The sequence below is a fragment of the Budorcas taxicolor genome, chromosome 16, assembly GCF_023091745.1.
Source record: "Budorcas taxicolor isolate Tak-1 chromosome 16, Takin1.1, whole genome shotgun sequence".
In the NCBI taxonomy this organism is placed as follows: Eukaryota; Metazoa; Chordata; class Mammalia; order Artiodactyla; family Bovidae; genus Budorcas; species Budorcas taxicolor.
Window position 1 is genome coordinate 59,016,330 of NC_068925.1, and position 22,095 is coordinate 59,038,424.

Here is a 22,095-nt window from a genome sequence, read left to right on the forward strand (position 1 = left end):
AGTCACATGATCCTTGTGAGCTAGGTGCTTTTGTTTGTATCTTATAAATGAGAAAACTGAAGCTTAGAGAGGGTGTTTACATAAGGGCCCTACAAAGAGCCAGATAGAGTTCCAGGTGTGTCTGAGACCAGGCCTGGGTTCTCAACCTTTCTCCTCTAATACTCCCTTAATAAACGTATATGAAACTCTAGGCTTACTGGAGCACACAGGTTTTTACTCTCTTTAATAGCTGTAGTAATTGACTCAGCTCACGTTCCTGATAACATTGATTTTTGTGTCCTATTTAACTGATTTGTGTTCAGTATTAAGGTTTTAATTACTCTGAAGCTGATAATACTGTTTTGTCTTTACCAGGAGCAACTGTATTAGCATAAGTAAGTTAGTAAGGGGCAGGAATGGGCCCTATACCAGGGGTTCCCAACCTCCAGGATCTAACACCTGATGGTCTGAGGTGGAGCTGATATTTAACAATAGCATATGATGATTATTTTTATAATTTCATAATCATAATTCATAATTTTATAATTATTAAATTTGTTTAATACTATTATAATTACTATCAAACTGATATAATAATAATTAAAGTTAATAATAGTATTAACTTTATTGTGAAATAAAGCACACAATAAATGTAATGCATTTGAATCATCCCGAAAACAGCCCTCCACTCCCCTCCCCTCCCAGGTCTGTAAAAAAATTGTCTTCCATGAAACCAGTCACTGGTGCCAAAAAGGCTGGGGACCACTGCCTTATACTCAATGTCATCAATGTGCCAGACACGTGATAGACTTTATGTGTGGTCCCTCTTTTATAAACGGGAAAACTGAGGCTCTGAGCAGCCAAGTTACTTACCCAAGGTCATTCTCAATTAATATAGCCTCTTAGTGATGCTATAATGAGCTGTTCTTGCTTGAACACCTTGGAGAAAGAGTGGCATTCTACTGGAATTCTAGTCATTACTATAAATGTAAAATGCTACAGAAACAAAATAATTAGGCCATAGGAAACAAAGAAATCACCTTGCTAACTTTAGAAAGTCAATTTTAGCTTCATTTCTCTGCCTAATGTATGCATATGTGTATGTGTATATATATATGTACATATGCAAATATAATGATCACAGATACGATAAACTTAGATAGTGAGTGTGTCTGCATAAATATAATGGCAATAACCTACACATAGTGAATTATCTTGCCATTTTGACCCATGCTTCCTTGGAGCTAAATCAACTAATTTAGTACCTAAACTGGATGAAGAGTGGGCGGGATTAATTAGCTGCTTGTCAACTCCAATCAAATTAGCTAAGTAATTGCCAAATTTCCATTTCTGTGTGAATCATATGGGAATAATTATAGATAAGAAAAATGGAAAAAAAGGTCAGGAGAGGTGCTTACTGAATCAATTGCTTAAATTTGATCTCAGGTAATCAAAGATAAGTTACTTGAAACTCAGAAAGGGTTTTCAGTAGTCTTCCTTTCAGATTCTCTTGTTTTAGGGCATTAAGCTTTGTGATGGCAGTTATACTTCTGCATACTCCGGCTTTTAGCCTTTATGTTAATCGTAGAAGCATATAAAGGAAATTCTAACTTCACAAGTATAAGACTGCACTCACAGGCCTCCAAGGTATGTTTTCTTAGAGTTATAATGTGCATGTTTTGTAAAACTGTTCTATGAAGCACATGTTCTCTACTGATGCTAGCTCATCAGCTTGCTGTTATTTCAGAAACTCTATTAATAAAAAGACAGCAAGCCTGATAAATAAAGATTTTTTTTTCTCAATGTATCAGAAGACATTCCCTTTAAGGGAATTGTTTCCTAGCAGGAAAAGAAAAGGGCAGGGAATCAGGAGGTGGGACTTGGCCAGGGGACCTAGTGGTTCCCAGCATTGCATCTGTAAAGTGAGCAGCTGAGCTGAGATGACCCCTGGCTTCCTTTTCAATTCTGTAATTCCAATCAGCTGTGTGAGTTGGGGCTCGGCAACTCATTTCTTTCAGTTTTTGTATCTGAAAAATAGGGGAGAATGGAATTCATCCAGGCTACTTTATAGGTAGGTTATCAGGACAAAATAAAGTTACAGGTATAAAAACCCATGGAGAAAATATGACGCATCATAGAGATCATTACCCCTAATTGTGTGAACCTGGCATTTGTTAACTGATGTTTTTGTTATAAATTCCCAGGCCTTAGTTCAGGTCAACAGAAGGAGGAAAGCAGAAAGTAAGCTTGGATGTTGGGGGTGAGCAGGGGTGCCAGTGTCTCACACTCAGCCAGGTTGAGCCAAACATCCGAACACCATTACTTCACTGCTAAACAGCAATTCTACTGAGTGCATTTACCCTACACCACAGTCAGGGAAACAGTTACGTAACTGTGAATGCTCGGGAAATGATGTTCTGTGCTCACTTACAGATAATACTTCCATTAGTTAAAAAGAAAGGGATATTTTAAAGTATGTATTTTCTTGCTGAGTCATAGGGTTCTTTCTCAGTGTGACCTTGCAATGCAGTGAGTTCTAGTTTTTTCTTCTATTACGATTTGGGATACTTTTGTGAATGACTTTTTTCCCAAACAAAGTATCTATTTTCCAAGAAAGGAGATTATTTTTCTGTTCATATGCTTGAAAAAAGAATGAATGAATAGACCTGTGTGAAAGAAAGGAGGAAAGGAAGAAAAGAGAAAGGAAAGCAAGCAGGCAGGCAAGGAAGATAAGGAGGAAAGAAAACAAAGAAGGAAGGAGACAAGGAAGGGAGGGAGGAAGAAAGAAAATAAGGAATTGAGTCTGCTCCTGTTATTTTATTGAAATGTCAAGGGGACGTTTAATCCCCAAAGTGCTGAAGATAAGAGTCTGCTTCCTTTGAATGAACTTCAAGAAATTCCAAAAAAGCCCAGAGCTCTGAATCTTCACATAGGATTTCTTGATTATGGCACCCAATATGCCCATGAATGTGGCCTCCTCTACCTCCTTGGTCCGCCGCTACACTCTCTTGTTTTTCTCAGCTGAGAGACTGAAAATCAAATAGATAATGGCCAGGCCACATGTAACACTAGAACTCTGACAATCTACAGCAACCAGCCCAAGAAGCGAGCCTACCATCTCTAAGTCAGACTTGTAGGAAGTCAGACCACTGTCTATTAAAAGTTCAGCAAGCCAAACAATAACTCCTGTAACAATCAAGCCAAAATCACCAGGACTTGATTAAGACTTGAGTAATAACTGACAGCTTCCCTAGTTTTTGTTCTTGCTTGCAAGGTAGGTTCCACCAGAGAGAGTCAAATACATCTCCTAAACATTCACCTAAGAATACCTCCCTCCTGGTGAGTTGGGTCATCTACCTGCCAACAGCCTACATGCCAGTCAGTGCCTATCTGAAGCCCTCCTTTTTTCCCACTTTACAGCTTTCCTATTTCTCTGTCTCTTGGTCTCTGCAAAAAAGCAGGTGATGGTGGCTGACTCCCTCGCTGTATGTAAGTAGCCTTCACCTGTTTTCATTTTGTTGGTCTTCATTTATTTCCACATGCTTATAACACCCAGAAAGGCTAGTAAAGCTTCGAGTTCTTAACTGTTTTGATAAGGAGGAAAGAAGTGTGCAAGATAAAACACATACATCAGTAATTTTCCAGTACATTCTTTTATTTTTGGCTGCACTGGGTCTTTGTTGCTGTGTGCAGGTTTTCTCTAGTTGTGGAGAGCAAGGCTGAGTCTTGGCATGTGAGTCAGTCTAGAATAGGTCCCCATTGTGGTCCAAGAATCCCTGAGGGACCCTGAGATCTTTACATGGAATATTCAAGGTCCTGCTTTTTCCAACTACAGAAAGCATGGGTTTTCTTCATATACTTTGACCCAAACAATATATTAAAATAAACTGAACGCAGAGGTGAGAATTCAGCTGTCTTCTATAAAGTCAGCTCACCAGGGCTTCCCTGGTGATTCAGACGGTAAAGCGCCTGCCTGCAATGCAGGAGACCCGGGTTTGATCGCGGGTCGGGAAGATCTTATTCACTGCGGTGTGTGGGCTTCTCATTGCAGTGGCTTTTGCTGTGGAACACAAGCTCTAGGGTACGTGGGCTCAGTAGTTGGGGCACACAGGCTTGGTTGCCCTGTGTCTTATGGGATCTTAGTTCCTGGACCAGGGATCATACCTGTGTCCCCTGCACTGGCAGGCGGACTCTTAACCACTGGATCACCAAAGGAAATCCCTCCAGTACTTTCTTTAAGCCAATAATTCTGAAAGATGCAAACATCTGTTATGTGTAAAAGGATTCTCTAGTTAAACAGATTAGGGAATTGCTGGACTAAGTAAAAGGTATTTCTTTAGGGCAGGACTTCTTGGAATCGATTCCATGCTCAGGTGTTACAAATTGCTGAGAGGTTGATGCTATAGTCTTTCCAAAGAAATTTGAAGACAACCTACTTATGAGTGGAGCACTGTTTTTTCATAAAAAATAAAATAAAATGCTTGAAAATGCGGATATTGAAGAATTTGAAGATCATTTTTTGCTCTAAAATCTTCTAAGCTTAAAGTTTTAAGGGGATTTAGACCTATAATAGTGCATAGTGAGGCACGCTATGACATTCTCTGTATGACTCTCAGGAAAGATATAATTAAAATGCTACCAGAACTAGAAAATAAATATGGAAGAAATGTGGTCAACAGTCTCTTTAACTGATAATTTTTTTTTCCAAATATGTATGCATTTGGCTGGTCTTAGTTGTGGCACACAGGGAATCTTTCTACTTTTACTTGTGTGTGTGTGCGCTCAGTCCCTCAGTTGTGTCTGACTCTTTGCAGCCGCGTGTACTGAAGGAGAAAACAGACAGAGCCTGACTCCATCTTAGGCCAGGCTGCGAACATTAGGCTACACGCAAAGTCACCCTCCCAGTGGATTCTGAACTTTGTGCCCGGTGTCGATAGAAATGGCATACCGATGGAAAACCAGACCCCCTGGATAAAAGAGCCTCAGGACTTGGACTTGGACTGCCTGTTGCCTAAAAGAATATGCTAATTATCTCTGTAACAGAACAAAGTGGTAAATTCCATTATGTTTATTGGGATATGACCACAGGCCTATTGATAAATATCCACTGTTTATCTATTCTTGTGACACAGGAATCACGGGTTAACTTTGATCGTATCTCTCTTTTACCTTGTCCAGGCTAGTTTCAAGGAATCTGGGGTTTGAACAAGTACACTTAGGGTATACTGGTTGGGGTCCTTGGCCAAGAGGAGACTCTGCTTTGGGTCCACTGGTGTAATAAGCTGCACTCCACTATCTGCATTGTCCTTCTGAGTGAGTTTGTTTCCCGGAATGCGTGGCTACAACAGTACTGCAGCCCGCCAGCCAGGCTCCTCTGCCTATGGATTTTTCCAGGCAAGAATCCGGGAGTGGGTTGCCATTTCCTACTTCAGAGGATCTTCCCCACCCAGGGAACAAACCTGTGTCTCTTGCATTGGCAATTGCAGCATGCAAGCTCTTAGTTGCAGGATGTGTGATCTAGTTTCCTCTCTCGGGGTGGAGCCTGGGTCCCCTGCACTGGGAGCGTGGGGTCGTAGCCACTTGATCACCAGGGAAGTCCCCCTTTTAACTGGTTCTTCTAGTTATTCCAGGCTTTGAAAAAAAACAAGACTGATTCCTTCTTACATCAAAGGAAATGCCTACTCTTAGTCTAACTGGTATCACTTTTTAATCAAAATAGGTTAAAAAATAAAAGGCTGGGAATAAAATTAGCAGGTCACAAAAAATTCTCTCTATACTTTTAGGAATGTCATTGCCTCAAACCATGAAAAAGAAGTGTCCCACCAGGACATCCTTCTCCCTTGGCCTCAGATATGCCAAACCAGGAGGGGTCCAAGGACATGGGGAAGAAAGATATTTCCCTTGTGGATGAGAACCAAGTTTGGATCTTTTTCTTCTTTCCAAAGATGGAGATTCAGACACATGTTTTCCTGATGTTTCTCAAACCTGTTCACCTTCCCCCACCCCCAAAGTTCAGGTAGCATCCAGGACTGTGTCCTCCGGCCTGGCATCTGAAGTCCAGCTCCCCACTTCCACGTAAATTCTAACGTGTGAGCAAGTTGTCCTGGTGACTCACTAAACAGAAGCCAGGTGGTTTAGTGGTGGTGTGGAGCCTGTCCCGCTTCTGTGTGCCATCTCACACCTCCTTTACAAGGCATTTTACACACGCTCAGGAAGTGTTTCTCAGCAAATGACATGGAAACAAGAAAACCAGATTGCCAAACACTAGCAATGTAGGCTGCAGTAATACACCCAGAGGTGCACTTTAATTTTTTCAGACGTGTGTGTGTGTGCAGGCACATATGCACGTGTGCAATATTTTAGAAGGCAGCTTATTTAGATTTATTTCCAGTACAGAAAATATCTAGTTGTTTTCTCTCTTGTTCTCTTTCCTTCCGCTATAAGGGAGACACAATTTGGGAGCTTGAGTGTCCATATTTTCTTTCTCCTTTGGTATATTTATTTATTTACTAAACATTCATCTCACTATGCATCAGGAACTGCTCTAAAAACTTTACAAACATTTATTCTTTATACTAATCCTATCAGAAAGACAATGTTATAACATCCCTTTTTTACAGGTTAAAAAAACTGAGGCACAGAGAAGGTAAGTAACTTGTCCCAGATTGCACAGCCAGTGAAGAGCTGAGAACTGCTGTCAGGCCCCAGAGGCTGAGCTAGTAATCACTGTGCTATGCTACCTTAGATGGACCTGCTTCTAATCCCATTCCAGTCTAAAGGAATGTTTCAGACATGATATCTGAAAAAGGCTCACATTCAGTTCAAGCCATTCTTCAGAAAAGGCTTTATTAAAAGGGGATAAAGGTCTAGAATATGGAAGACATAGAATGGAGAAGGAAGAGGAGCATGGAGAAATGACCAGAGCTGACAGCAGACGAGCTCGTGTCCAGCCTTCTAGTAAGTGATGCCGAGTTCCCAGCTGGCTGCCTCGTATGGGTCTCTGGAAACCTCTGAAGTGTCTTCTTTGGTCCAGGAAGCACTCACTGGTGTCTTCAGTGGCACAGAATGGAGAAGCATTCCCAGGTATGCCCACCTCTCCCAAGCACCCCATATCTTCATCCATAATGAGCCCAGAAGAGGAGTGCCATTGGGCTCAAAACAACGTTGAGGAACAGGTGCTAGAATCTCCATTTACAATGGGGGCCATGATACCCCAAGAGGCTGTACTGTCTAATGTCACACAGCTAGAATGTAGCAGAGCTAGGACTCGTCTGACAGTCAGACTCAGGGTCGTTGACAACAAAGCTCTATCCTTTTCTATTCCGTCACACTGCTCTCTAGGCACTGGTCAGGGAAACCCAGCCATGCAGATGACAGATACTCAGCCTCGAAGCAATCCACCTTCTTTCTACCTCTACTCTTGACCCGGTCACTTCCTCTAATCCATTGAGAACTCTTAACTCTTACATATCTATTATCTCATTTGTTTTCAGAGCATCCTAATAAAGCTAGCAGGGAAAGGTATTATTATGGCCATTTTGCAGATAATTATGTAATAATATTGGCTGTTTTACTGACAAATAATCCTGCTGATGTTCAGTTTTAGGACTGAGCTTTTAGCGTGTATCAAGGAAATCACAGGCTTTGAAACCAAGATAAGCAAGGTCAAGACTCTTGAGCTCGTAAGGTCACAGGGAGCTGCTTGCTTCCGCCAGTTAAGTAAGGTGCATGGTACACTCACCAGTCAGGAAGTCGGGGTCTGGGGTGGGCTCCGAGATTTCCTCCAGGCACTGATTCTCCAGGGGGACAGTGGCCACCACAAGACCATCTGGCAGTTGCTGGTCTAAACCTCGAGCAAAGTTGTTTTGCCTGAAAACAGAAGCAGACTTTCATCTCTGAGTATTCAGGTGAGCCCCAGTCCTCAGTGGGGGAGCTGTATCTCAACCCATGGAGGACCAAATATTCCCCTCGTGGTGAACCCCACTCAGTGTACATGTCTCAAGTAAGATTAGAGTGTGAGAAGTAAGGTGAGGGCTGGGGGCAGAGGTCTACTTACAAGATAGAGAATATTCTTCCCTCCCTTCCAGTTCTTACTCCCTGAGCCCCTCTCCACAGAGCATGCAGCCACCACAACATTCCCTATGAGACCTCACTGCTTACCATTGGCAAACGAGGTCCCAGAATAAGAGGAGAAATTTAATAAAGTCTACTGTCTGTAATAGAAAGCGCAGCTGACTCCAAGAACTAGCTTGAAAATTGACTATTGGATTTTTTCTTGTAAGAATCCAGACTCAGCTTGCTATCAATTGCGGGTCCATATTGTAACACTTTCATCATCACCATCACCTGAAACGCATGGGTTCTGAGGAAGATGTACTCAATAACCTAAGCTAGATGAAGGACAGGGCTCAAATGGAGAATCTCCTAGAAATAGTCTAAGTCAGTGGTTTAAGACATTTTGTTCTATGGATCCTTTTACACTCTTAAAAATAACTGAATGCTCCAAGTAGGTTTTTTTTTTTTATATCTATCAACACTTACCATTTATCAATTTCATATTATAAAATGAAAGAAAAATTTTAAAATATTTATTGATTCATTTTAAATGACAATAATAAACCCATTTAATATTAACTTGTTTTGAATAATGATGACAAGTGGCAATACTTTACATTTTTTGCAAATTTTTTAAATGTCTGACTTTATGGAAAACAGCTGAATTCTCACCTCTGCATTCAATTTATTGTTTGGGTCAAAGTATATGAAGAAAACCCACGCTCTCTGTAGTTGGAAAAGGCAGGACCTTGAATATTCCCTGCAAGGATCTCAGGGTCCTTCAGGGATTCTTGGACCAAAATGGGGACTTATTCTAGATTGACTCACATGCCAAGACTCAGAGGGATGACAGAACCTGGGCACTTTGTGGTGCCTTCCATGGAAAATCTTACAGTCCCTGCCTGGACAAGTTAAAATTTACTTAACACTTTACTGTTCATGATTCTTGGGTTCTGGAAGAAGGAGTGTAAACCTAGAAAAGACCAGGGGGTAGAAAGTAACCTATCATTTTAGGGTTGCATTTACATGGATCCAAGATACAAGACTTTATGCTGGCTTTATGGCCCATCAGGGACAAGATTCATCAACAGCCCTGAATAACCAGCTCTGTGGATGTGGGGTTCACCTGAACGTTCCTTTCAGCACCTGTCCAGCCGCCACTTCCTTGGAATGGTTATTGTAACCAAAGAACATCTCCCCAAAGAGGGTCTGGTTCATGGGAAGCTCTCTGCTTTCCCCACAGTCACCTCCCTCTGGGCATGTCTCCGCGATGAGCTGGCAAGAGCGTCCATCCACACCAAGCTTGTAATCCTCGATGCATCTAGCACAGTGGAAAACTCAAGATAAGAAGTTATTCCATCAATAAGCCATGCAGCCAACTCCTAGGTTGGGGGAAAAAAATGCCTTCAGAAGAGTGTTGGATCGCCAAAGATTATGAGTATCCTGAATTGATTTTGTCCCCTTTATAACTTGGTTTCTTAGGTCTATAAACGGTGTCTCCTTGCATTATGTGATCATACAGAACCTCTCACCTTTCCTTCACAGATAAGTGCTTTCCAGAGCTCTGTAGTTCTCTCCTCTACACGTATGATTTCCCAGATACAGTAAGAAACACTGGGGATAAGCTTATAAATGAATTAACATATTTATCACCCACTCCTTGGAAACCTTTTTTGTTTTTTAATTGGAGTATAGTTGTTTTACCATGTGAGTAGACACATTTAAATCCGAGATGTTCTAGAGCCTTTCTCCAGAACAATCTATACGGTCAGACCCTGCATTTGTTTGGAGGGTAATTAGGCAGCAAAAAGAATGACACTTAACAAATTAATAACCTTCTAATCTGGTCCTGTGACAAGTCAACTAAGAAATTAAAAAGATGGATCATCTTGCAGCTGTGTTCTGTTTGAATGTGTTCAAACACAAGATCAACCCGTATTAACTCCCCCTTCATTCAGAGTAGCCTTCCTGAACGAAATAGTTACTAGGACATGCTGTGTGGACACCTCCTGGGTGTCCTCCCCATTAAGCATGTGCAGTTACTCTAATGGAAGAGCAATACTAATGTTGGTAAATACGGGTCAATGACCCATAAGTCATTAATGGGGCTCTATTTGTAGTTCTAGTGAGAAGAACATAATTTGTTCCTTCAAGTAAGAAATATTTTGATAAAGCTGTCATTTTAAAAGCATATTGATTTAATTTGGGTCTCTCCTTAGAAGCATTCCAAATTTAGAATTTATAGATATTCATGACATTAAAACACATCATTTATTGCTATCTACAGTAAATATTGCAATAAGATAAAGCCCTCTGTTCTAAAGAGAGCAACAAATAATCATAGTTTTAAGTGCTGAGAAGCAATTTTATCATGGCAATAATGCTGCCCTTTACTGAATGACCTTGAATCAGTTGACTGACCTCTCAAAAGCTCCAGTTTCCACATCTGTAAAAGTGGGAAAAACAGTAGCTGCTTGGTTGGGTTACTGAGAAGATTAAGATAAAGAAGGTGCCTAGCTTCTAATAGGTGCTCATTAAATGTTGCTATCCTCATTAGCAGAGGTACAAATGGAGCCTATGTTAATGCAACATTGCTGCATCCCCCATTTACCATTTATATATCATGTGAACAGGTGTAAGCAGAGCCTTTAATTATAAGTGCATGTGATTTGGTCTTCCTAAAGAACCTCAAATCAAGGACTTCTTTTGGCAGGCTATATATATAGTGGCTTGGAGAGTGCTAAATATACATGTGTACCAAATTCTGATGAAATAGGAAAGAAAAGTCCAGTTAGGGACCTACTGCATGGTCTAAGCAACAGACTTGACTTGAGACCCATAAAGGAATGAAGGTTCCCTATCAGTCCACCCTGAGCATCTTGACAACTTGCCCTTTCCCCCACCCCAACTCCACCATTCTTTGTGCTCACGGCTGCACATTGTTGTTCAGTTGGGCAGCCATGTCTGATTCCGTGCAGCCCCCTGGACTGCAGCCTGCCAGGCTTCCCTGTTCTTCACTATCTCCTGGAGTTGGCTCAGACTCATGTCCATTGAGTCAATGATGCCGTCCAACCATTCGTCCTCTGTGGCCCCGGCTGTGTGTCCCACTGTAAACTCCTCTGAGAGGGAGGAGAACAGACCTCACATCCTGCTCTGTCTCCTACACGTGACACTTAACTAGGTTGTCTGCACAGAGTGGGTGCTCAAACACATTTATTAAATAAATGAGTGCGATGCAACTTTGGCTACATTTACTTCATTAATTGAAGTGGGTCAATCATAATGATACCATTATAGACGCATTGAGATCAAGCTTCCATTCATGGAATGGGATTTTACAAAAAAAAAAAAAAAAGAAACTAAACAGGAATATTGCTCAATTGCAAAGAAAGAAAATAAAATGAAATATAATAAAATAACATTACTAGTCCACTGAATAATCTTCTCATGATTATTACTCAAGGCAGGCACTGGCTTTTAGCAACAATCCAGCATAGCTTTATTCCGATAAACACTGATTTGCATTGCAAGCCTATTGGATTGTGAGATCCTTGAGGACAAGAACTACATGTCCTTCATCTTGGCACCCCTGTGCCCAGCAGGGCATGTGGCATAAAATCAGTGCTCTCCCTGACAGGCAGGAGAGGAGAGACAGGGAAGGAGGCAGGGGAGGTGAGCTGGAGGAAGAGGGGGAGGAAACCACGGCTGCAGAAGAACAGGCCAAATCTTTACTTGCTTTATAAATATACCATGAAAATATTTTTAAATATAATTCCAGTCAGTGGTATAAATTTAAATTTTGAGGAAACTGCAGAATTTTTGAAAAAACCAGAGGGGGCCTGAATTCTAGTGCTCATCTTCCCACTTAGCAACTCCCCAGTCTTGAGGGTCTCAACCTCACAGGTGCATCACTGAGTTTTGTCAACTGTAAAATGGAGCGGCATCGCCTGCCCTCATGGGGCGAGCCTTAGAACAAATGACGGGACCAAGCCGCTCCATGGGAAATGGCTTTTTGCACTGAAGATTGTCTATGTCTAAGGGAGTATGGCTGCACCAAATGCTGGGACTTCGGCGGCAGAATTCAACCATGCCTGCACTCCCACTTCTTCCCTTCTTTGATACGTGATTAGCTTTACATAATCTTCCCCAGGCTTTTGGACCACAGCATGCTACTGCCACAAAGCAATTAACATAGCACCACAAAACACAGTTTGGAAATTCTAGCGTAAGCCGGCAATGATTTAAGGGTTTTTTCCTCATAGTCAGTGCTGACATGGACTTTCCCTGAGTTTCCTCCCAACTCTAACTTTACAAATGCTTCTCTTCAGTCCTGAAGGCAGTTTCCTCAGACCCTAAGGGCTCGCCTAGGTCGACCAGTTCTCTGTGATCTACTTTTCTGAAAGTTCCACATCCCAGCCAGCAGCTTGGCCTCGAGGGCAGCTCGACTCACCCACAGAACATGAGGATGTTGTACACGGCGGGGTCGTCCGGGAAGGGCGCCATCTGCTGCAGACACAGCTGCTCACAGCCCCCGTTGAAGCCATCAGAGCAGTCCACCCCAATGTGGCGGTCGTAGCAGCCGGAGCTGTCCTTCATGGGGCTGAGTCCGGAGGGACACTGGCACAATCAGAAAGCATCCACACAGGTGGGTGAGCCAGGGGCCGGGGTTCTCTGGGAACCAGAGTGTAGCCACTGATGCCTATTTTTAGCACTCAGACTTGAAACCATCAACACTGATTAGTGCACGAATTTCCCACTATGCTGGACTCCCTGTAAAAGCAAGGGACCTATTTTGACCTCTCGCTTCTTCTCTCTGGGCACAGATCAGACACATCTGCATTAAAGCTGATCCTCCAAGCAGGCTGGAAGGGAGCATGGTGGCAAGACAGTGCTGAGGTGCTCTGGCCTCCCAGCTGGGCCTTAGGCTGGCAGGAGAGTGGAAGCGATGGGCCAGAACTAAAATGCATTCGCAGGGATTCCTTTGGGCAAGGGGCAGGGAGTGCTTCTGTTTGGACTTTGGATTAATAGGACTTTATTTTTTACGTTTCAAAGCACTTTGTCAACACTGGTGATGGATGGCAGTGTTGGAGAAAGTGGACTGAGTCAGGACTGCAAGCTGGAAGAAGGAAGTGGACCTCCTCCATGACCTTGAAAGGAGGTTTGACGGCTCTCCTAGAGACAGTGGCTGCACTTGTGATGTTCAAGGGTGCCCTGGGGAAGATGCACAGTCAAGGGCATGACCTCGAAGACCCATAGGGACCACACTTGGGTTTCGGCTATACCCCAGTTCCCTGGACACTCAGGGTAAAACATTTAGCTTTTTCTACACTGCCGTGTCCTCCATAAACTTCTCAAGAATGACAGCAAAGGAGGTGATCCAGGAAGAGGTAACTGGTCAGGTCTCAGGGAGGACAGGGAGGCTTGGGGAACAGTAGGAAGGCTCACAAGGCACCCATGGTAAGCCAGGCAGTGGCCAACATTCCTACATCTTACTTATATAACCCTCACAGCATCTCATAAGGTAAGCAGGCTGATCATCCTCAATTTACATGTGAAGACACTGGGGCACAGAAAGCCTAACCTTCCTAATGTCACATGGCTGATCACAGGAGGACCATCCTAAAACCCTGGCTGGCTGGCTGTGGAGCCCGTGACTTGGATGCACCGTCATCACCTCACAGCAACATCAGGCTCTCATGCAACAGTCACTGTAAACTGAACACTTACTAGTAGCTGTTGCTTTGTTATGTGCTAAGTCACTTGAGTTGTGTCTGACTCTTTGCGACGCCATGGACTGTAGCCTGCCAGGCTCCTCTGTCCATGGGATTCTCTAGGCAAGAATACTGGAGTGGGTTGCTATGCCCTCCTCCAGGGGATCTTCCTGACCCAGGGATAGAACCTGTGTCTCATGTTTACCTGCACTGGCAGGTGGATTCTTTACCACTAGCACCACCTGGGAAGCCCATATTATTCTCATTTAATAGACTTGGAAACTATTAGCATTGCCAATTAATGCATAAACTTCTCACCTCACTGGACTCCATCTAAAAGCCAATGGATATATTTTTTTGCCAACCCACTTCCTCTGTCTATGCAATAGAGGCTGTATGTCTGCGTTACAACTGAGTCTTTCCAACAGGGTGGAAGGAGACAGATAACTTGCCCAGGGTCCAGCAGTCTGTATGGGGCAGATCTGGGCAGGTCTGTCTAGATCTGACCTACTATCAGCTAGCTAACACACTCCTTCAAAACTAGAACCAAACCAAAAAATGCCTTTAAAAACTCAGTGGAATCCTGTTAAACACTGCCCCTCCTGCCCTGCTCCCTGGCTAGCTCCTGCTCCTGGTTTCCAAGCATCCTGGCCTAGTAGCCTGGAGCTGTTGCAGGTGTGGCCCTGAAAACCCACCTCCCCACCCTCCACGCTTCCCAGTTGAAGATCACAGCAGGATGCGCTCTGTTTGCTGACACTAATTCTGCAATTTCCCAAACAAATGCCGCCCCCACCAGGGGCCTGCCAGGCATCCAGCCTGGTCCATCCCCTCTCTCCCCACGAAGCCAGCTGGAGTGCTGGAAGGTGACAGCATTTACAGATGCTTCCAAGGGCTTCCTCGTGCCATGCAAACCCAGATGTTTCAGATGCTGGTAAACAAGCAAACGAGGCAGCTGAGGATTGTACCCCACATTCTGTTAGCCCCCCCAACTCATCCATTTTCTTGGCCACCCAGCTGTTAGGCCAGATGTGGCACCAGAAGGGAGCTGGCTTCACTGCTGTGAGGCTGCCCAGGCATGGATGTGGGTACTGAAACATAGATGTTTGATTGGAATTAAATGGGCTGCACTGGTTGCCACGAGTTCTTTTTTTTTCCTTCTATGAAGCTTGAGAAAAGCCATCAGAGAGACAAAGCCGGTGCTCCTGTTATTCCCACCTCATGAGGTTTCAACCCTTGTACCAGCTAGCTGTCTCGGTCATCAGCCAGGACTCCCCGTCTTCTCAACCACCCGCTTTGTTTCAGAATGCCCCATCAAGTGTGATGTTTGACAAAGATGTCACCAAAGAAACCCGAGCAGGCTTTGTTCCAGAATGCCCCAAACCTAGCACATGGGCATCTTGCCAGGCCCTGGTGTCAGATAACCATCGCTGTGCCAAATTGGACCACCTGATGTTTACACTTTCTCAGGAGATTTGGAAAGAAGACAGAGTTAGTTGCCTTGTCCAAGCTGGATATTCTTTTCTCCTAAGCAGAGCTAAAAATAATAATAACAGCTATTGGGAATTAAGCAATTCTATGCGCAGAACAATCTACATAATTATCTTCAGTCCCAACTACACAATTAGACTCCCCCCCACCTCATTTCATAAAAGAACAAACTTAGACTCTGAAGGATTAAGTGGTAACTTGTTTAAAGTCACAGAGGTGGAAAATGGCAGAATCAGAATTTGGACCTAGTTCTATCTGACCCCAAAGTTCAGTTGTGTCTTTTCCACTCGGCCATGCTGCTTCTCAAGTGTGAAAAAAACCTGGATCTTGGGATCACTAGAAAATAACTCAGTGTGTCAACAAAGAAATCCTGCAGATGTGTTGTTTATCTGATTGTCTTAAGCAACTCCTAGAGTACATTCTGGAATCAATTATGGATTTGTAGATTCAGTCTGATATTCTCTCTCTCTCCTCTTCTCTTCACACACACACACACACACACACACACACACACACACACACACCGTATTATGGGTGCATATATTTATAGGACAAAACACTGCAAACCATTCAAAGCAATGACCATGAAGGCAAGACAAGATCCTCAATCACTAAAAAAGATGCAATTATCTTTACTGCACTGTAACTTACTTGGGTTGCAGTTCAGAGTAAAACATTTTTGAAAGATTTCCAGAAAAAAAAAAAGCTGAAACCAAAAATAGTTTTCTTCTTAACCCTTGTTGAACCAGAACTCCCATCCCCAAGGAGTCTAATCAATCCAATTTCCCATGGTATAAATTTGCTTCTGTTTTAGCCTGGATATTTTTTGTGCTGTTGTCATCACATTTTGAGATTCTTAAAATCTGTACGTATATTGTAATTAGCCTCCAATTAAAATAAATAAATTTTTTTAATGAAAAAAAAATCTGTATGTAAATACAATGCAACTATTGGCTCTAAATCATGGCCTTTTCCTAGAAGTCTGTGAAGCCAGAGACAAGTTGTCAGGAGAGAAATCCTGCCTCCAGGAGGAGTTTGTATTTTCCCTTTTCAAGGACTAGCTGCTCTCTTCTCCTGGCTTGTGGACAATCCTTCCACTTCTTCCTTAAAAGAGAACTGCCTGGAGACTTCCTTGGTAGTCTGGTGGCTGAGAATCCATGCTTCCAATGCAGGGGATGCAGGTTTGATCCCTGGTCAGGGAATTAAGATCCCATATGCAGTGCATCACAGAAAGACCCTGTGTTGCAGCTAGAGAAGCCTGCACACCACAATGAAGACCCCCGTAGCCAAAATAAAAACAAAAACTTTTTTTAATTAAAAAAAAGAAAGAGAACTTTTTGATCAGGATTGACCTCCAAGGTCAGATCTTAATCCATCTTTGTGCATAGGTTACATTTAGCAGTCCCAGGAAGAAAACTCCATTTATTATGGCAACAACCCTCCCCCATCAAGAGGGTCTAATAAATGAGCTCATATTTCAGTGACCCCTAAAATACACAAGGTTAATCATCTTTCACGAGATGCTCATGGCTTCTTGACTTATTACTGGTCTAAAGCACAATGTGCTAATGAGATTAAAATGATTTTCCCCATTCAACTCCTTTCCTTCTCTGTCTTTTCCCTCTGTTTCTACCAGTGCTTTTTGGTTGATTAATTACTTGGGAGTCTAGTCAAATCTCACTCAGCCTGAGACACACACACCTCAGTTCCAGACTATGAGACGAAGGCCCTGTTGGCAGATGAATATGACTGATGGACACGGGGTGTCTTCAGGGTCCCTGAGAGAAGAGGAACCACTTTTCTGCAGCTGAGCCTGCCTTGCTTTACCTGGATGATTCATAAGATACACAACTATAATTCCTACTCAAAATAGGCTCTTTTGGTTTTTTACAACACAGCAGTCTTATTCCTCTCATAAATAATGATTTCCCTCGCTGTTTGATGGGGATGTGTAAGCCCAAGCCACACAGTACTTCTCCCAAGGGGGAGAAGTTTGATGATGGAATGAAATTTATATTTCAACATCCTGCCCTTACTTCTCTGAAAGCCTCTGAGGCAGACCCTTCTGCTTACTGTCCTACAGAGAGATGGTCATCTGTAATGGTCTCTGCACAGCTGCGCTCCAGTAGAGGTGAAATGACACATTTCATGGGAAACCACTGTGGACAGCAAGTGGACAGAAGGGCTGCAGGGTCGCTGGGTAATTCAAAGCTCATTAGAGTATAATGCTCTGGCAAGGAAGGTCATGTGTTCAATACATGAGAAGCGGGACAGCAGACCTCTTCCTTCCAAGGCCACAGTCTGCTCATCTTTGCATGTGCAGACACCTCCCGAAGCAGAAGGCATTTGGGGCGGGGGGGCACTGTCAGGATGAGTGTGAAGATAAGGAAGAAGCATTAGAGCACAGATTTTCCATATAGTGTTTTTTTTTATAGTTTTATAGTGTTGGAAATAATTTTCAAACTTTCAAATAAAGTCTTACATTAAACCTCAACAGGTAGGCTTAATAAGAAGGAAGATGCTCTGGTTCAAGCTGGGAGAGAGGAGACTGGTGTTCTACCCACCAAGGCAGCCCCAGTCTCCACTGTTGTCTCCAAGGATGTCTGTGACAAAATCCCCAGAACCTGTGACAAAAGGGGCTTTTTAAGGCTCCTGAGATGAGGAGATGGCCCTGGATTATCCAAGTGAGCCTAACGGAATCACAGGAGTCCTTAAAGGGGAAGGCGGAGGGCAAAAGAGAAGAAGTTCCTCAGAAGAACGGTCCGGAAAATGCAATAAAGCTGATTTAAAGATGGTGGAAGGGGACCACGAGTCCCCAAATGCTGGTGACCTCTGAAAGTGGGACAAGGCCAGGAATGGAGCCTCCAGAAAGGAACACAGCCCTGCCCGGTGTTAGCCCAGTGACACAGAACTGGATTCTCACCTACTGAGATAAGAACACAGCTATTGTTTTAGGCCATCGAGCCTGGGGTAATTTGTCATAGTAGCCATAGGCCACTAACTCAGGGACTCTGCAGGACGCCCTGGGGCTCCACCAAACAGGGCACTGCGCCCTTGTACTATACAGGTGGTAACCACTGCTCCCACCCACCGTGGCACAATAAGGAAAATGGGGAGCAGTAAGAGCCATTGTCCGGGGTGGTAGAGGGTGGATCTCTGCTCTGGGAACCATTCCTGAATTTAGCAATCCTGCCCATGGAGTGTGGTTTGTTTTGGAACAGAGCAGACTGAGGTTGGTACAGGGCTGTGCCTTTCACGGGCATTTGTTTCCTGTCCCCAGAGACTATATAAACAACAGGGCAATTAACTGAGTAGTAATTAACCCTGTGGGAGTCCATGCATAGCAGAGAGACGTGCCCTGCCTTCCTAGAGAGGAAGGTTGAGCAGCGAACGTGGACCACCCCACCTGTCTGGCTTGAATTCAGTCAGGAAAATTTGTGGTTGAATATGGTCTCTCCCTGCTCTCTGTCCCCTTTCCAGATCCTGTCAGGGCCAGCAGGCTCTGAGTGCCTCCTCTCCTTTCATAAGCATAAGCCTTTCTGGGGAAGCCTTTCAGTTCAGTGCCCAGATAACTGAATGCCAGGGTTGCTGGAGATGGAGAGGAGGAAGGCAGCCGATTCTCCCCCAAACTGCAGGTGCTACAGCTGATGCCCTTGTCCCCGGCCCACCTCCTGATGACATAGGGCCGCTGTGCTAAGATCACAAGGCCTTAGGAGGGTGCTGCTGCTCGGTGGAGTCAGATCAGGCTCAGTGTCCTCTGTGGGGTCACGGGATTATGATGTGGTCAGCTTTCAAGTCCCAGCCTTCCTGCCTCAGGGATCCTGGGCTTCATGGCCAATGAGAAGCAGTCACTTGAATGGGCCTGGCCCCCTCCTCCCTCCAAGAGCCGCGTGGACCACTGACTTCAAAGTCTTACGCTAATGCCAAGCTTCGGTGTAATTGGGCGCCTTCTCAGTGGCTCCAATTCGCAAATACAGCAGCCCTACAGCAAATGCATATTCATCGTAACTATTCCTGCGAGCTCCGTCTCACAGATCACAGAGTCAAAGGTACAAAAATACATCAGCACGGCAGTATGCCAAGTGGAAGGGCCTAGGATCACCAACAGAAGGCAGCTGACAGGCAAACCCCGGGGGGCTCCGAGAAGGGGCAGAGGAGCGGGAAGAGATGGGGAATAGGTCCATGTGCATGTGTGTGTGTGCGTGGGCACGCTCAGACTCACTTGAGGGGAGGGATGTGTACATAGGCGCACACGCAGGGTTTCAGTACTTAGAACGACCCACCTGAGAGAGCACCAAGGAAGGAAAGGTTAAAATCTGGATGAGGAAAGGCAGGTTGAATAGATAGAAAACAAAAAAAAACAACAGCTGTCCCAGCTGGGAACTCCATTAGTCAGTGAAACTGTCTCCTGAGGGAGCCAGTTGGGAAGCTCATTGTTTACGTCAACTGAAGGTGGAACAGGAAGCTAGGGGAACACCCGGGACACCCACTTACTCCTGACTGCCTCTGGGAGACATGACCTACGGAGCACTTTTCTTTGTTTCCTGGTAGTCTTCTCTGCCTTCTCTTCTGTTTGATGGACTGGCCAGGTCCTCCACCTCCCTGCCCCTCAGGTCTTTCTCTTTCCTTTTTCTTCATTTTCTGTCTTTCTCAGGAGAATCAGGCTCCAGTCAACTGTTGCCCAATCTATGAAGACTGGGGAGGTCTCAGGGCTCTGGACCCAGCACATATCCATCTTTGATGGAGAATAGCTCCCTGCACAGAGCAGGTGCTCAGAGACAAGGAAGTGGGGGGTATGAAGGATGGAACTGGCCCAGCATCCTCCCAGCTTGCCCCTGCTCTGGGTCCCTTTACGAGAGCACAGCTGTCAGACTGGGAAGCAAGATGAAGCTTATATCCTCCCTAGAACTGGAAGCTCTCAGCTCTGCCTGGAAACACAGCATAACAACATGTCTCTTAATCACTTCTTCCTCTCCTTCATGCCAACTCTGTGTACAGCTTTCCCGTCTCCCTTCTCTGCCCCATTCCCTTTCCTCTCTGTGAGGACTGCATCATTCCATCCTTAAGAGAAAGGAAGGCTGAAAACTGATAGTAGCGTTGATGGGCATGAAAATGACCAATATAAAGGCACCAGCAGGCTTGCCCACCTGCTTCTGCCTCCATTCACTTCTGCGGGTCCACCAGTATTCACATCCATGGCATGGGAGACAGCTTAGTCCACTCCAGCCCAAACAGTCTTTGTATGTCATAGCATCACACAGTTCATACATTGTCAAAGCCCATGAAGTGAAAGTGAAAGTCACTCAGTCGTGTCTGACTCTTGGCGACCCCATGGACTAGAATCAATAAAGTAGGAAACCACCTTTGGTGAAGCAAGAGTTCATTGCCATAGTTTCAAAGGGGATGTATTTTTATTGTTTCTCTGCCATTCCTGGCATAACTTACTTCTTTTATCCTTCTGGACTTAGGTAGGTATCTTCTAAAATTTCCTATTACAGTCAATGTAATTTGACTCTAAACAAAGGTAGGCGTCTTCCAGAATTTCCTATTGTAGTAAATACATTCTATTTCCCATTGGAGTCAATATTTTACCATTGAGCAGCTAATTAGTTCTCAAATTGTTTGAGGATATCGCTCATCAACTAGAGTGCAAGATATTAAGAAAGAAAGAACCATGCTACACAGTTCATGACATTTTCCTTGGATAGTTACAGCACACACGGTAGGTGCTGCATAAATACCTCTAGCGTCAATGGCTGGTAATTAGCTCCTTAGCTCTGTCCAAAGAAAATTCGGAACATAGACTAGACAGTAGTTAAAGCTAGGGAGGAATCACTCTTGACCCTCTGTTTTACTCACACTATGTTTCCACCTCTGTCTTCATTGTGTCTTACCCTGTGGCCCCACTTTCTGATTATAAGCTCGACAGGGCAGACGTACCACGCAGCCGGTGGAATCCAGTTTGCGATCTGAGATGCAGCGGAAGTTCTTACTGCAGCCCCCATTGTCCTTGCTGCAATCACGGACTGGTCCAAACGAGTCTAAGAGGACCTCCAGGCTGTCGAAGGAGGACGAGGTCATCAACTCCTCTCTGTGGGAAGAAGCGGCAGGAGGTGGGAGGAGGTCAGGGGACGCCAGGTACAACAGGTAGCTTCACATCCCACATTTCTGTCTGCCCGACCAGATCATGTCTCACTCTCTCTTACAAATATTAAAGATCAACCAGACTTGGAGCCTTGAACTAACAAAATTATGGACATTTTCCATCTCTGGGAAATAAGCCAAGGCAGTAACACCTGGTCAAAGAAGGAGGTCTAAACTCAGGCAAAGAAATTAACATTTTATTGCCTGTCAGTCCTGAGGGGCCGTAGGAAGTGCTTACAAACTCTCATTTTATGTCCTCTCTCGGTGCATGAGCCTCGGGGTGTGCAATATTGACCCAGATAGAGTAGACATTGGCACTGCGTCTGGGGAAGCGGAAGGCAGCCTGCCAGCTTCTCCTTCCAGCTTGATTCCTCTCCCAGCTCTCGGGACCTTCGGGTAGTTTCTCACCCAGCCTCCCAAACCCAGTGCGCGCCTCGGGGCCCCGAGGCTGGACTCACCGGACCTCCACAGCATCTTCCATCACCGTCATGTCTGTCTTGCACTTTGCTGATGGGTTGATGGCCAGTTCAGCTGGTGGAATCACAAAGCTTTTGCTGAGTGGCAGCCACATGCCCTCCCCAAGGGTGTAGGTGAATCTGCAGGGACACCCAACACCACCTGGTTAAGGCTGGGGGATAAACACCACCAGAGGACCTGGCACCCTAACTCCAGCTGCTTCCTTCTCAACCCTTGTAGTCCTCTCCAGAAAGGAGAGCGT

At 44.5% G+C, this 22,095-nt stretch overlaps 1 protein-coding gene across 1 annotated transcript in view; it reads right to left on the bottom strand.

Moving 5' to 3' along the window:
* Positions 1–22,095, bottom strand: part of ASTN1 (astrotactin 1) — a 356,719-nt gene that overhangs the window by 90,763 nt on the left and 243,861 nt on the right. The window contains exons 10-14 of the mRNA XM_052653778.1: positions 21,836–21,973; positions 21,174–21,324; positions 12,485–12,651; positions 9,161–9,355; positions 7,721–7,848 (exon numbers count right to left, since the gene is read on the bottom strand). Coding sequence (XP_052509738.1) covers positions 7,721–7,848; positions 9,161–9,355; positions 12,485–12,651; positions 21,174–21,324; positions 21,836–21,973 — 779 coding nt within the window. The remainder of the gene's footprint in view (positions 1–7,720; positions 7,849–9,160; positions 9,356–12,484; positions 12,652–21,173; positions 21,325–21,835; positions 21,974–22,095) is intronic.